The 16,816-nt window shown below is 31.8% G+C and overlaps 2 protein-coding genes and 1 pseudogene across 2 annotated transcripts; 2 read left to right on the top strand and 1 right to left on the bottom strand.

Annotated features, from left to right (window-relative positions):
• Positions 1 to 4,872: 4,872 nt before the first annotated feature.
• LOC140971873 (uncharacterized) lies at positions 4,873 to 5,577 on the top strand (annotated as a pseudogene).
• A 4,499-nt stretch (positions 5,578 to 10,076) lies between these two features.
• Positions 10,077 to 12,980, top strand: LOC140963422 (glycolipid transfer protein 1-like). The gene is made up of 7 exons (XM_073422742.1): positions 10,077 to 10,146; positions 10,546 to 10,689; positions 10,889 to 10,944; positions 11,099 to 11,229; positions 11,752 to 11,887; positions 11,975 to 12,106; positions 12,208 to 12,980. The coding sequence occupies exons 2-7, from the start codon at positions 10,563 to 10,565 to the stop codon at positions 12,241 to 12,243; spliced, it is 618 nt and encodes a 205-aa protein (XP_073278843.1). The 5' UTR covers positions 10,077 to 10,146; positions 10,546 to 10,562; the 3' UTR covers positions 12,244 to 12,980.
• On the bottom strand, positions 12,876 to 16,324 carry LOC140963412 (plastid-lipid-associated protein 6, chloroplastic). Its single transcript, XM_073422730.1, has 4 exons — positions 16,029 to 16,324; positions 14,157 to 14,399; positions 13,313 to 13,439; positions 12,876 to 13,222 (listed from the first exon to the last, which is right to left on the bottom strand). Exons 1-4 carry the CDS (start codon positions 16,263 to 16,265, stop codon positions 13,008 to 13,010), a joined length of 822 nt encoding a protein of 273 aa, XP_073278831.1. The 5' UTR covers positions 16,266 to 16,324; the 3' UTR covers positions 12,876 to 13,007.
• Between the last annotated feature and the right edge of the window lie 492 nt (positions 16,325 to 16,816).

Genomic DNA, 16,816 nt, shown 5'->3' with positions numbered 1-16,816 from the left:
GTGCTAATGGGTCGAGCTGTTAGGATCATTAGCCCAGGGAGGTGCATGTCTATCTACTGGTATTATCTCATATCTGTAACGTCCCAAAAACCCGAACACACTAACCACACGCATGCATGAAAATCTATTTGAATTTATTTAAATGAGTGGTCTAGAAGCATGTTTTAGTATTTGCATGGTTAAATGATTTTTTAATCGAATGTTATGAATATGAACTTTCTGTAGTCAAATACGCGAAGTACGACAAAGACGAGAGAACCGGAGACGATTTTGATAAAGTTTCTACTTTTAGAAAGTTATAAATATAAACTCTATATTTAGTAAGTCCAAATAAAGAAAACGGCAAATTTATTTATAGTAAGAGACGAACTTAATCGGTAGCAAACGTTCACTAGAAAATAAGAAGTTTCAGGTTTACGAAACTAGAAACGAGTGGCACCAAATATTTTTAGATACTGTTAGGACTTTTGTGGATTAAATATGTATTTAATTATCACCTTAATAGGCCTAGTTTGTTGGTGGTTAATTAATTAATTATAGAGCTCATTATGAATAATTAAGCACAATTAACAATTTAATGGTTTAATTAAATAAAACCCCACCCTACCTCCCCAAGAAACTCACATCTCTCACACTTTTCAGCAGCACACACACTCACACACACACACAAACACACACACACATACACTAGGACTCTAGGGGCCGAACCATAAAGGAGAGGAAGGAAGGAGATTTCGCGTCCCGTTCATCTCTCGTCGCGCCGTATCTCGTATGTCGTAAGAAAAAAAGATCAAGACATGTTTTCAAACCCTTTTTCAAGCACCATTCAATCCATATTATTGCATGTATGCTGATGTGTGTGAAAAATTTATAAAAGTGATTGTTTTTAATCTCATGCATGTGCATCTCATGTTTTGATAAAAGATTTTTTGAAGTTTATTAAATTGTTGAGGGACGGATGCAAACCGAGGGTTCCAAGGGCTGGTCTAGATGTTTAGGAAGAGAATTGAAAGGAAAAAAGATGAACCAATGAGCCACAAGGGGTTGTGCACACCTGCACGCCAATCCCATGAAGGTCGAGAGGGTAGGGGTGCGGCTTTGGGGTCCCTATGGCTAAGGGGGCTGCATGGGGCCCTAGAAACGGTCTGGAAGTTTGGGTTATGGTCCTAGGAAGGGCTAGGATAGGTTCGGTCAAGGCTTGGATGAGTTGGTTGAGTGCTGGAACCGAAACTCCACAAACATGCGTTGGTTGGGCTGTTTTGGGGCGTGTGGTTCCTATGGCTAAAGGGGTGGTGCAAGGGCTGGAACAGGGGATAGGGACGTGTCTTAGGGTCCTGGTGAGGGTCTAGTGTAAGCCAAAAGTCGAGCCAAGGGCAGCCATAGCCGCTGGAGCCTTTGTTCCTCAGCTGCACGCATTCGGCGTGCGGCTGTTGTGGGGAGGTTGGAGTGTTGAGCGTCTGTTCTGTGTTTGAAAGGGCCTGACCATGGTCTTATTTAGTGTCTAAGGAAGGGGTCTAGGGCCTGGTTTGATGTCGTTTCATGCCGTGGTCCTTCGTGGTCGTAAATTGCCCGAACATGTCAAAATAAGAGCGAAGTGAGCCTAGGTTAAATTCTAAATCCTTGTTTCGATTTTGGCTTGGGCTTGGGGACTTCCAGCAGCTTAAATTATGTCTTAGGAAGTTAATAAAAGTCTGGTCTCGGGTTGGTTCGAGTCGGAAGGGTATTTTGATAATTTGTTTTATCGAAACGCGAAAACGGTTGTAAACGAGTCATCAGGTAAGTGAATTGAGTCGTTTTTGAAACGCAGGTCCTAAGATTGAATTTCTAGAAAGCTACTGGATATTTTTGGGTTTTTTTGAAGTTTTAAAATTGAGTTGTCTCCTTGAGTCAAAGTTTAAGGTCGTCCGGGTACGTATAGCGTTGAAACGTGTGTAGTCGGTTCGAGGAAAGTCGAGGGCGGTTTGCAACTTCCTAAAACAATTCCACATCATGAAAAATGTTATTTTTAAAAGTTTTAAAGTATATGCATGATATATGCTATTTTTAGAAGTTTTTACATATTTGCACGTATATGCTATTTTTAGCAGTCTCAACGATACGAAAGATATAAGCTATTTTTGGAAGTTTTAAAGAATATGGAAAGTTATGAATGTTTTATGAAATGATAAAGTAATGGAAAATGTTTTTGAGGAATATGAATTGATCGTGACGAAAAAGTTGTAAGGGATCCGTTGAAAACGGGAATGGTGAACTTGCAATGAAAAGAGAGTGAACCGTCGAAAACGGGGGCGGGAATCTCAATAATAATGGATCCGTTGAAAACGCGAACGGTGAAGTTATTTTTATGATAGTCGGTGGGATAGTCGAAAAAGTGGACGTTGAACCCGGCGGCCTAGTACTATGATTTATAGATTAATCAATCGAATAAAAGCTGTCACTTTCGAGGATCGGACTTCACCTAAAAATGATTATTTTTAAGGGAAAAGGTTCATATTTAAGCATGGTTTAAAAGCTGCATATTTTGAATGTTTCACGATTGCATGGGAAAAATCAATTTTTAGTAAAAATAATTTTTATGCATGTGATTGTATATGTATGTACTTGCTATGCTAGGTTTGAGCATGATGAGTCATTAGACTCACTAGGTTTGAATGGTTGCAGGTGATAATGATATTGAGGGAGGCGTTGACGCTTGAGTGGATCGAGTCTGGCAGTACACTCCCGAAGGACATTTATTTTCCGCATTAGCTTGTTAGTTAAAAGATTTAAAGATTTTTGTCAATGAATTTATTAGAGATTTTTATGTTTTATTTTGACGTTAGTTGATCTTGTTAAAGGTCGACGTAAGATTTTTGGTTAATTGACGATTTGTGGATTTTTATGTACTTGAGATTTTAAATGTTAGAGTATTTTGATTTATGGAAGGGTTAAGTGGTTTTAATTATTAATTTTTTGAAATAATGTTTTTAAAAAAAAATTAGTAAGATTTTGAAGATAAAAAGTAGTGGACGTTCAATAACATTTAGAGATCAGTCCTACTATTTCTCTGACGTCGACCTTGTTCTCAGCAGAGATAGTATTACCCGTTAAAATCTTATCACTACAAAAAAAAAATCCAAACGAAAACGGTTAAAATCCGTTGTCGTAGCCATTTTAAAAACGTTGTTAAAGCCCCTGTGGTTAAAGAGTGCGCTCAAAGACAACGGTTTTACTCCGTTGTTGTAGACACATTTTGCGACGGTTTTTCAAAAACCGTCGTCAATAAACTTAGCGACGGATATGTGTCAAACCGTCGCTAGTTAGCGACAGTTTATTATATTCGCGACAGTTAGTTCATTAAGTCCGTCGCTAATATTAGCGACGGTTATTTTATGATTTCCGTCGCTAATATTTTCAGTAAAATAAAAAAAATTACTTTTAATAATTTAATGAATTTAAAAAAACTTATAATTTGAATAGGCTAACAATATTCAAGATCTTAACTAAAACTTAAAAATTTATAAAAAAATAAAGGGAAAAAATTTACTTGAAATCGAAACTGAAATCATGTAAGAAGAAAAATTTTAAGTGTTTTGAAATGGTGTGTGTTAAAATGGACCGAATGGGCAGGTATTTATAGATAATTTGCGACGATTTTTGTATAATCTATCGCTAGCAGCGAAGGTTTAGCCAAGAACCGTCGCATTTTTAAAATTTGCGACAGTTTTTTTAAAACTGTCGCTATCCGTAGCGACGGGTTTGTTAAAACCGTCGTTAACTTTTACGACGGTTTTAACAAACCGTCGCTAAATTTAAAACATGAGACGGATTTAATCAAAACTGTCGCTAAATAAAGCGACGGATTTTATACCGTCGCTAAAGTTAGCGACTGTTTTATCAAACCCGTCGCTAAATACGTTGTAAATCACTTCTTTCAACAACGGTTTTCTAAATCTGTTGTTGATTGTAAAAAAAAACGCTAATAGACAACAGATCTATAAACCGTTGTCTTTGACCATAAAAAACGCTCAAAGACAACGGTTTTATAGAACCGTTGTCATTGACCCTAAAAACCGTTGTCTTTGACCCCCAAAAGTCTTTTGCTTAAAAAACGCACCTACGACAACGGTTTTCACTAAAACCATTGTTAAAAAGCATACGACAACGGTTTTAGTAAAAACCGTTGTCGTAGGTGCGTTGTTAATTTTAAATTTTCTTGTAGTGTATGTCACTATTTTATGACCCACCTAGTCAACCAAATCAAGCGGCACAACATCACCAGCTTAACACACAAAAACTTCGCAGGAGATCATTCATCCCAGTAATACTCTCACTCATGCACACTTAACCCAACAACGAGTATTTGGTGTGAAGTATCCCCACACACACACACACAGAGATATATATCATACATAATTCATTATTCCATTTCATGAGTCAAACAGTGTAGTCGACATAAATGGTGCAACTTATGGTGATCAACGAGATCACATCTTCAGAAGATGTTGATCAAGACGTATATATTCTTATTTTCCCAAGGTGGAGAATGGTAAAAAGTAATGAACCAACTTTAGCAAATTTTATATAGAAGCAGACAATTCAAGATAATATAAAATAAAAATAAACGAGAATCTAGAATATATTCATAGCTAAACTAGTAAGTGATAAAAGTAGGCTAATTTACTTGATGGAGATAGAAAAAGAATCTCATGAATAAACTAAACTTGAAGCCTAAACAAATTGACCCCTTTTAAGGTTCCCTTTTAAAGTTTTTTTAATCATATAATAATAGAAAGGTTCCATTTAGGAATGTTTTCATTACTTTAAATTAAGGGCTTTACTCCTAATTGAACTCAAGAAAATTTCAAACTTAGCATAAATAACAAGCTACATATGGAGGTTAAAAAAGAGAGAAATGTGGAAGAAAGAGCAATGGATATCACCTTGAAAGAGCTTGCCAATAAATTGCAAGAATTTGCCAAGGATAGAGATTGGGAAAAGTATCATAGTCCAAGAAATTTACTACTTGCAATGGTAAAGTTTGTTGTTTTTTTCATCCTTTATTTAATTTATATTAAAAAATATTGATTTTTGCTATTTTTTCCCCACCTATATCATCGTTTTTCCAGTGAGATATAATCCATTTTTTAAGTTCACTTGTACTATATATCTCTGTCTAACGTTGGCTTAAAACATGGATATTAGACATATATATTTCTAATAAGTTACAATGGATTTCTGTAAAAAATCGAGTTAATCATTTTCGTTTACGAACAGTTACTATTGGAGTTCATTGTGAAGTTACGCTCGAATGGGCCATGTGTGTGAGATTTTTTCATTTTTAGGTATATGAGACAATATGTGATTTTTCAGGTTGGTGAAGTGGGAGAATTATCAGAAATATTTCAATGGAGGGGAGAGGTGAAGAAAGGGTTGCCAAATTGGGAGGAATCAGAAAAAGAACACCTTGGGGAAGAGCTGTCTGATGTGTTGCTTTATCTAATAAGATTGGCTGATATTTGTGGAATTGATCTTGGAGATGCTGCCACTAGAAAGATACTCAAAAATGCCATTAAATACCCACCAAAATTTAACTAAAAATTTGCTTAAAGTACTTTAATAACTATGTTTATGTTAAATTTGTTACAATATAATTAAGTATATAATTTCCGGGGGCAAAAATTAAGAGTTGATATATATCTTGGACGATCTCAATGGTTTAATATGTGTTAATATCTCATAAGCGAGAAATTGTATGTTCGGTTATGTAATTTGTATTTTTTCTTCATTTTTGGTCAATTTACGGTCTTATTTCACTAATTTGCATTTTTTAGTCATTTTTCATTAGAATATTGTTGTGACACCAAAAAATGACGAGTTACCACCGGAAAATGCTGACATAACTATGGACGTCGTTGGCGTTTCTGATGTGACGTCATTAAAATTGAAAAGGTGCAAATTATTAGATTGATACTGAATTGACATATAACAAAACTAAAAATAAAAAATGTGCAAGTACAGTAAAAATAATATAATTTTCTCCCTTATGGAAAGCTAAATATAACGTTATGAATATTTATGAATATATTTTAAATAAAACAAGTTGATGAGCTAAGTCATAATTCAAATATTTGCTAATAGTCTACAATTTAACTCGAATTAAGCTTAAATTTGAACTTTGTTTCGAGCCGAACTCAAAATAAGAATGGGGTGGGTTTTTTTATTAATAATTTTAAAAATAAAAAAAATTCAAATTTACTTTAAATTGTGCAAAACTCCACCATGACAGCGGACGCTACGAATAATGAAGCATCCACTCTAGCTGCATCCTTATTTTATTTTATTTTATTTTTTGTTTAATATCAGGTTTCCTCGTGTAATTAAAGGTCACATATTAAACATGTGCCTTTCACTAATTTGAAAGACAAATAATTTTTAAATAGTATGTATCTTGTGTGAATTTCTCGCGTCACGGATTTTTATCTATAAGACGGGTCGATCCGGTTCATCACTACTATAAAAACTAATACTTTAATACAAAAAATAATAATTTTTATGGGTTGGGTCGAATCGGAAGACCGGCTCACAAAAATTAATATGTGAGACTGTCTTATTGAAGTTTTTTATATTTTGAAAATGGCGATGAACTGGAAAATCATGTTTTTTTTAAAAAAAAAATATTTTAAAAATATTAGGTAATTTATTTTTCAAAAAAGATTTAGTCTTTTTATATTTCTAAAATTTATTTAACTTATTTAAATATGCTTTGGTTTAGTTTTTTAAAAATAAATGACAATTTATGTGTATCGGTCCACTTTATTTTTATTTTATTTTTCCTATTAATATATTTAATAGTTGGAATAATAATAATAATAATAGTAATAATAATAATAATAATAATAATAATAATAATTGCCATAAGTGAAATTTTAGAAAAAAATAAAAGGAGTGTGAATTTACTTGTGTCTACTAATTGTTTTTACTAGTAATATGATTAATTAAAAAATAATAACGATATTTAGAATAATAAATGAAATATAGAAAATTATAAAAAAATTCCCACGCAAAATTCTTGAATTTTTTCTCGTTTTAAATTTAATAAAATTCATTTATTTAAATATATAGGTTTAGTTTTCAAAAAATAAAAATTATTAATTTTTTTAAAACAAAACATATATACACACCTTCTTTTATTTTTTCAAAAATCTTGCCTACAAAAATTCAAGAATTTTACATATTCCATTTATTATTATTATACAACTATTAATCATATTATTAGTAAAAATAAAATAAAAAATAAGTAGGCCAACATACATTCACCTTTCTTTATTTTTTTAAAAAGTAAACCAACCTGTTTTTAAATAATTTAAAGAATTTTTTTAGAAAATTAAAAAGATTACAACTTTTTTTTAAAGATAAATTACTTGATATTTTTAAAATATTTTTTTTAAAAATGTTTGTCCGTTATACCATCATTTAAATAAAAAAAACTCCAATGATACGGTTTCACGAATCATTTTTTATATTGATTTTTGACCCGACCCTACCAATGAAGAATGATTACTTTTTATGTTAAAATTATTAGTTTTAATTATAGATGTGGACTAGATCGAATCGTCTTACAGATGAAAATCCATAAAAACTTCTCACAAGATATCTACTATTTGAAAATTATTTGTCTTTTAAATTAGTACGTGACCTCAAGTCTTATTTTATTACACAAGAAAACATGACATTAAATAAAACAAAAGAAAATTAAAAAGCCTACAACTCCATTGCTAAGGGTGGGAAAAAATACCGAATTTTCGATATAACAAGGTTACCGTACCTAAAAATACCGAATTTTCGATATAACGAGGATACCGAAATATTCGGTACGGTAATGGTATGAAATTTGAAATTTTCGATATATACCGAAATAATATATATAAATTAAAAAAATATAATATTTTTAAATAATAATAAAGTTAAATTTTTTAAAAATATAAGGTATTTTTTGATATAAAACTATATATATCGATATCGTATCAAACTAAAGAATTTAACTTCTGTTTGGACTCATCATGTTGGAATAGTCCAAATCAAAGTTCAGTGAAGCAACTCGACTCATAGTTGAGAATTTAAAATGTTGAGAAGTCTTATCTCTGTCGTTTAACCTTACAGCTAGCTAGAAGACTTGATGCTGAGCCTCGACTTTTTAAAAAGCTGATATGCTTCAGAAATCACAGGACCTCAGACATTGTTGCAAAGATAGCGGATGAAGAAGTTGCACATGTTGCAGTTAAAGTTTATTGGTGTTAATTGATGTCTTGGATCTCCACACATTTTTGCGGTTGATGTTTATTGTCTTGATGAATTTGTTTTGTATATATCTTTCCGAGTCTCTTTGACTGTCTTGAGGTATTTGTTTAGTATTAGTGATCATTGGCCTTAGAATTACAAAAGAATGAATTTTTTATATATATAATTTCGGTATGACGGTATTTTATAGATAGCGTACCAAAACTTCAGCATACTGATTTTTCAGTATACCGAAAATTCGGTACGGTAACGATATCATTTTCTCATGTCGGTATTTTCGGTATGGTATATCGTACCGACCACCTCTATCCATTGCAGCCTTGAGCAGACGCTGCAAACTCTTCATGGTGAACTTGTACAGTACTTCTGCAAAACTCCACCATTCAAATTAAATTTGATTTTTTTTTTAAAAAAAATTATTAAGAAAAAAACCCCAACATGAATAGTTCATCTTTCGACGTTGTTCTAAGTAAGGTTTTTCAACTGCAGTTTGGTTCAATTCTAGATAAACATTTGAACCAAACCATATTTTATTAGTTTTACAAAATTTCAAACTAAGCCAAACCAAACAAATTATTTTTTATAAAGAAACTAACTCAAGCGATGAATTTCCGTTTGGTTTAGTTTGGTCTGATTTAGATGACTAATTTTAAGTTTTGAATTTTATACTCAATTAGTGCATCATATATTGTAATTTGGAAATAGCAGCAATTGAAATTTGACAAAATTGAGATTACATTTTATTTTATTGAACTAAAATGATTACATATAAAACTATATACTAAAAAACTTATGAATGTTACATATTTTGAAACTTATAAAAAACCTAGACTTTTAGGGTTATAATTATGTTTGTTTGGATTAAAATCTGTAATAAATAAAATTTTTAATATAATAGTATTGTTACAACTTACAAAACTCACTAATAATACAATAGAAACTAAAAATCAAATAAAATATACTAATGTACAAGAAAAATCAAATTAAATAAACAAGACTTATTACATGATTTTTTTTTATATGAATGCAGTCGGTTTTGTTTGGTTTATTTTTATCAAAGGTTTGAACCAAACTAATATTTACAGTTTATTAGATTTTAAAACCAATAAAAAAACGTGCTTGCTAGAAAATCGATTCAAAGTATGCAGTTTGGTTTGATTTTACAGTTTGATTCAGTTTCTGAACACTTCTGATTCGACACGTAGGAATATACATATACATGATCATCCCAATTTTTAAATTTTGCCCTATGCTTAGGACCGTATATCTATACTATATTATTAAGTGTGAGGATATGATAATAACTACCTAGGAAGGACATCAACTTTTTCTTCCAACTTTACCTTTATATGATATTAATATTACACTTTTGTTTTTGTTTTTGTTTTTAATTTCAACACACACTTTTATTTTTATTTTTTTATTTCAACAATTCAAATATCAATTTAGTCCCTCCATAATTTGTCAAATTTCACTTTAGTCCATCGATAATGATAAATAAAAGACTATATACACACGCATCACGTGTGTAGAGTAACTAGTTTAAATGATCTTTCTAGTTTATAGACTTCATTCTACGCTTTTAAATTGGTAGAAAAATCGAAGATCGTGAATTTAATATTATGCATATTTTTATTTTGAAATTTCGAAAATTAAATATATAGGTTTTAACTAATGATTGAGGCTCCAAACATCAAACATACCCACCACATAAACAGCGGGAATTTTGAAAATCAGTTAGGGCAAATTTATTTCACCTCTTCAATTTAAATATAAATCATAAATTCTTTTAACCACAAAAACCACACACAGACTCAGATTTTGGCCTGAATATGATCAAACTTTCTCTGCAAATCTAAATTTCAGGTATATTTATTTATCTCTTTATTTATTTTTACTTTTTCTGCATGTAATTGATTTATAATCTATAAAACAATTTTATCGCGGATCGATTTTTCTTCTTAGCCTTTTCTTCTTGTTATCATGAATTGAATTTGCTTTTCTCATAGAAGACAGGTTAACTATACATTATCAGATACGTTTTCTGCAAATCCCTTTTTTTTATGTCATTTCAAATAATTTCGCGGTTAGAGAATTGGAAATTATTTTTAAAGCGTATAATAAATCATTATTTTTTTATAAATTCGACTTGCATATGATGCCATTAACTCGTATTGAAAATGACGACATGGATTTAATTTATAATGCGTTATTTAAAGTATTCGAACAAAGTTATCTATTTTTTTTTTTTGTTATTTCTTACAGAAATAAATATATAACTGATGAAAATGGAAGATCGATCCGTGTTTATTCTCAGTTTGGAAGGTATAAAGCATGTGAAATCTGAAGAAGGGGATTTGCTAACCAAGCCTTTCTTGAATGTGTGCAAACTCATAATCCCTATTATAGGTTGGTTCAATATGTTTCTCCTTTATAATGCCAACTTAAGATATTATAGTTTTTCTTTATATGTAAATCATCATTTTTCTCTTTGACGGAGTTTGCGAAAATTTGAATTTTCGCGATTTTCGAATGGTTTTAAACAAAAATTCGTATTTCCTTTCATTTTATTTCGAAATTTTAATGCGACTGTTAATATCTTATATAGATAAATTCGGGCCAGCCATGACAATCGTAAAATTAGACATCAATAGCAACATATCGGTAAGATTTCATCGAGCGAAAATTTCCATTTAAGAGAGTAATTTAATTAATTTTTAGTGATAAAAGGTAGTATATATTTTCATAAAATAATTCATCAATTTAAATATTTGTATTCTAAATTAATTATTTTTTTTTAAAAAAAATATTTCTCCAGAGGCTGGAATCAAGGCACAAGTCAAATCCATCAAGATTTAACTACTTGTACAGCTTGATACAAGCTGAGATCGAGACAAACACTGCTAAATCATCCTCTAGCTGCACCAATGCACTTCTCTGGTTAACAAGGTATGAAGGTAATACTTATTAGGTTCACGGGAACGCGTTTTGTTAATAACTATTCTTTACCTGTCCACATTATACGAAAATGGTTAATCGAGATTCGAGAATTACTATAGAAGCCTATTTTAACTATTTATTAATCAATTCAAACTTTTATACGGGACATAAGTATTATAACAACTAGCACATCGACACGCACGTTGACTACAATCCAATTTAACCAAAAGAGGTAAAGATAGATGACGTAAATTGTAATTTTCCATGAAATTTTTTGACTAATCATTATCTACAAAAATTTCTTGTGCAATTGATGGAGTATATGAGTAGTGTTGAATGCGACCTTGCTAGCTATCATCATCGCCATCATCTGTAAAATATGTAACATTTTTTTTGTCTGAATAACTAATGTTAAATACTTTTTATGTTAATAAATATTATATATGTTATTAACTGTGTTAATAGTTATTATTAGCATTTACAAATTTGCTGCATATATTCTCAAACCAAACTATTCTCATTTTGTGGCAGAGCTATTGATTTTCTAGTCGAGCTATTGCATAATCTAGAACAACATCAAGATTGGCCGATGTCCCAAGTTTACAACGATTCATACACCAAGACCTTGAAAAAATGGCATGGTTGGCTTGCTACTTCAAGTTCTATGGTAATATATGATTTATCAAATTCATCCATTATATATATATATGTATATTTCTGAAGTAAATTTGAATTTATTTGGTGGGAAAATAAGGTTGCAATTAAGCTAGCACCGGATAAGAAGAAGTTCATGGAGGTGATTGGAACACAAGGTGACATCCATGGAGACATACAAAAATTCTGCACAGATTTCTCACTGATCACTTTAAGCATTCACAAGTTTCTGGTAAGCTCTCTGCTCTTTTCAATGTAAAATCGAGTTACATCGATCAATACAGGAGAGAAATGCACTACATATCCATGTTGATGCATATCGTTTGGTTGCAGGGCAGTGTTGGATTGGACAATATGAAAACATCATGACAAGTATGACAGCCGAGATATTTTGTTGGTCGACCAATAATTTTCACTCTTTATATTTTGTGTTCTTTGTCTCTTCACCTTTTTACTGGTAATTTAAACGTTTAAATGACTCGGACACAATGTTAAATGATAATCTAATCTTACATTTTGAATAGTTAGATATGTTTAAGGTCTATTTCTCCAACATATTGCCCATGCATACATGTGGAGCTTCATGTGCATATACAGCTCAAGTCTCAAGCAAAGTTACAGCAAAACGAGCTTCATTATCAGCTCACCTTTTGAAATGAATCTTGTTTCACAATCAACCCCTTTTTAAACCATTTTATAATCAAGAAACATAGGAAATAAAGATAGTCGAGGCTTACCCCAAGAACGAGAGTATTTGTAAGGGGTGAATCCCTGGGATTTTCATGCTCATTGTAAATCTGGAGTCTTCATGCCCTCCAAAAGTCTTTCTTTAAGCATCTCAACCTCCTGTAGCTGTTCAAACACACTTTGTTCCATTTTTCTCATGTGGGATAAGGTTTATGAATATATGATAATGTAAAAAACAAATCCCTGTAGATGCTAATTTGTATACTAATTAAATAAAATTTTGATATCCAAAAGCAATGCTTTACAAGAAAGGAAAGTCAAATGGCTTTGGTATCATTTCTGAATATATTTTTGTCCCTCTATACAAATCTCGCACATGAAAGGAGATGAAAAGAAAAGGAATCAGTCACAAACTAAAATATATATGATTTCCGTCCTTCCAAAACTTATGAGATAACAAAAACCCTGAGCTCTTCTCTATCTCCTCTAGTGATACGTGTATCAGAGTCAAGGTAGGTAACATCAAATTCACCGGTACCAGTATTGGATCGAGGCCGTAACACATCTGGCAAATGGGGAATATCCACCGGTGGTAGCTGTGATAAGTTTCCAGTTGCTTTCACGGTTGTTTTCTCGAAAGTTATCTTGATCCTATTAGTTCCTGTTCAATGAAAAAATAGTAGTTTTAATAAATACCATGAGAAAATTTAATGAAAATATTTGAACCAAAATAACAATGTGAAGTACTAACCTATGAGCACAAACTTGTGGGCTAAACTTGCAGTCAATTCGACGGGTGGTAAAGGCCATGGAGCTCCCAATTCAAGTTCAACTATGTTGTCGAAATCTCTGCTTAAGATGTCGATTCTTTGGAACACCTTTTCAAGAAGAATGGTATTATGTAACCAGCATAACCGAAGGGCAAGTACCAGACATGATTTCCTTAATGCATATAGAGACTGAACCAGGATTTCAATTTTGCTTTTTGGGAAAACAATTTCATGTATAATTTTCAAATAAAATATAAAAATATAGGATGGGTGAAATTCACGTATCTAAAGAAGTTATATATGAAACATGATACTTATTGCTGTCAAAGAAAGAACCATTCTGTCTCTTGATATGAATGTTTCTACTCTAACCCCTCTTCATACTGATATTAATCTTTTTTCCTTTATTCAATTTTACTATTGAAAAATAAATGTCAGATACACAGTAAATAGAGAACACAACACAACACAACACAAAATCATGTGGTTCGACCGAAAAGGCCTACATTACATTCATGAAAAATATCCCGAGTGATAAAACTCTATTAATTTATCGTTCTTATAAGTAAATCAATATTAAATAATATAAAAAACACATCGAAATCTGAATATAACATCTGATTCCACAATGTAATTATTTAGTTTCTAACATTCCGAATCCAGAATAAGCAAGAAGAAGTTTTCAAATGCATCACACACTCATTTATGATAGGATGAGAATGATAATCTACTAGAATCAGACCATGTGTCTCAACTCCAATACCTTAAAATTAAATTATTTCTGAAAAATAAGCTAAGCATATTGTATTGCACGAGCATGCATACCTGACCAAGATTTATAGGAAGAAGCCTTCTGGTGGGTGGTCCAGGACGGCTACCTCCAAGAGTCCGAGATGAGAATGCACTGCTGTAAGCTAATTTCCACCGTCCTTGAAGCTTATCAAGACCATCAATAGTTGACAGATCTACAGAACCTCCAGCACATTCAAGCGCCTTTGCAGAAGCTTCAGCTTTCTGCAAGTCATCTTCATTTGCTGCAAGGCCTCTATTTAAACCAGAAACAGTACTCTGCAATGAAGACCAAATACAGTTTTTTTTTTTTTACTTCCAATCGAGAAAACAAATCATCCTTCACAAGATCCTACTTATCAAATATACGATACAATATTTGTTCATACAAAAACTTATTTTCTTGTTTGGCTGCTTGAGTACACTCGTTTCTTTTGTGTTGTTATATCACAAATTTAATGATTTTTCAATTTTGTTCTTCTTTTAGTCAAATGTTCGTTTTGGTAACATAAAGTTGAGTAGATGCTCAACAAGCAACCGTAGTCTCTAAAATTTTGATGCTTGCAACGTATATATTTCAATATATTTTATTTTGGCAAAACTTTAGCTCAGTACCCATGTGTGCTCATAGATGAAAACCTTGAGATTGGTATAGACGTACATTTCACAGGAATGTGATTGTATACTACGTGAAAACATGAGATTCATTCTTTGGGACTGCATTTTTTAAAATTTGTGTTCCTAGTCAATCAGCTGAGTAACAAGAGAATATCTATCTATCAATCTATCTATCTAGCTTATTTGAAACCAAAAATCTTGATCCGTAGCTACGTTTCATCAGCACACACTAGTAACTGCTAATAGGAGATAGATTCATCTGATGATCCATAAGAAAATTTAAGTATTTAACCTTTTTTTGCCAATGATTTTGATATCAATTTTCTAAACATCGTCCGACTTTTGGGATCATGTGTTTATGTCATCTACTCACTATTTACACATTGTACAACGTATAATAGGTTTTTTGTCAAAGAAAGTTAAAAAAATCTTTGACTAAGGTTATAATTCTATAAAACCCATGACATTTATCCTAAAGTCACCAAATAATTCTCATCAGCCAATTAGGGAATTTGAGTTGTCATGAAGAATCATTAAGCTCACAAGTCACAACCCAAGATAAGACAAGAGCTTTATTCAATAAACACTGCATTATGACTCCGTGAGGGTCACAAGGTGGCAATTTATTGTCTACATAATTCGGTATTCCGTTAACGGAAATTCGCCACTTGTGTATGCACCTGGATTTCCTAAATGTTCTGTCAAGGGCATGACCTTAGGACTCTATGGCTAAAGTACGGTGTGTACTTCAGATGACTTATGATACATTAAGGCATGAATATAGCCATAAGACTAATAGTAAGATCTAGACAAACCAATGACCCAACATCTGGTTGGGACGTATGAAAATCCACTTGATCCAATGGATTTAAATACATAACAAAGAAGTAAAATTGTAAGATGTCTCATATGGATTGAGTTGTTATTTTTATTTTTAATAATTCTTTTCGAATGGCAACAAGGATAGAAAAGAGTACACAATATTATTCAACCAAAAAAGCATTCTCAACAAATTAAGTTCAGTAAGAAACATTCATATTTTATCCTTGTTTTTATTTATCCAGAAAATCTTACTCTCGCCTTAAAATTACATAAACCTCTCATCCAACTAGATTTCTTGGATCCCACAACAAAATAAATCTAGCAAGAACTAACCAAAAACAAAATCAACCCAAAAAACAATTCAGTATTAGCATCAGGATCAACCAACATCAGAACCCAAGAAATAATAATAATATATTAATAATTAATAAATAAATAAAAAAAGCCGAGCAAAGGCATAATATTTACCAACAAATTGAGCTTAAGTGACCCAATAAGCTCATCTTTGGACTCAAGAAGTGGAACATCAGTAAAAGATGACTGACAAATGACGCCATTCTTGATATTACAGTTTCTTCTGCGCTGAAATCTCTCAGTTCTTGAGAAATTTAAGGTGATAAAAGAAGATTCGGATGCATTACTTAATGGGTTATGTGGGGATTGAATGTGGGAGAATGGAAGTGATAAAGGAAGCACAGAAGCCATGGGCAACGAAAAAGGTCGATTCTTTCCCTGCTTCGATTGGTTGGTTATTATCAAATCAAATATAATTATTGCTTTATAATAAAATAATAAATTTATCAATAGATTTAATTTGGATTTTTTGAATGAAAATGGTGAGGCCACCTAATGTCCCCTTGGACCAGTGATGGCCAGAGGAGTGCCGACGGTTGGATACTTGCTTAAATTTGTGTTCATATCTTTAAATGTTTAAAAAATTATAATTATAATTGTATTGTTATTATTGATTATAATTTTTGGTAAAACGCAATAACGAAACATATAAGTGGTCGCGACTTGCGGGATCAAATTATTTACTCATTAATTTATTAATTCATGTAATAACGACTTTTTTAATCTTATTAATGTAGACAAGAAATAATATTATTTGAGTGACTTCCAATCCAGATGGCACAACCAATGCCGGTGATCAACAAATCCGAGTGGTCACCCAATTCGGGTGAATAGCCATCCACTCGGGTGGACATCAAATTCTGGTGATCAACCAATCCGAGGGGATTGCCAACTCCACTGAT

The sequence above is a fragment of the Primulina huaijiensis genome, chromosome 2, assembly GCF_012295235.1.
Source record: "Primulina huaijiensis isolate GDHJ02 chromosome 2, ASM1229523v2, whole genome shotgun sequence".
In the NCBI taxonomy this organism is placed as follows: domain Eukaryota; kingdom Viridiplantae; phylum Streptophyta; class Magnoliopsida; order Lamiales; family Gesneriaceae; genus Primulina; species Primulina huaijiensis.
This window is presented reverse-complemented; position numbering and strand designations above follow the sequence as displayed.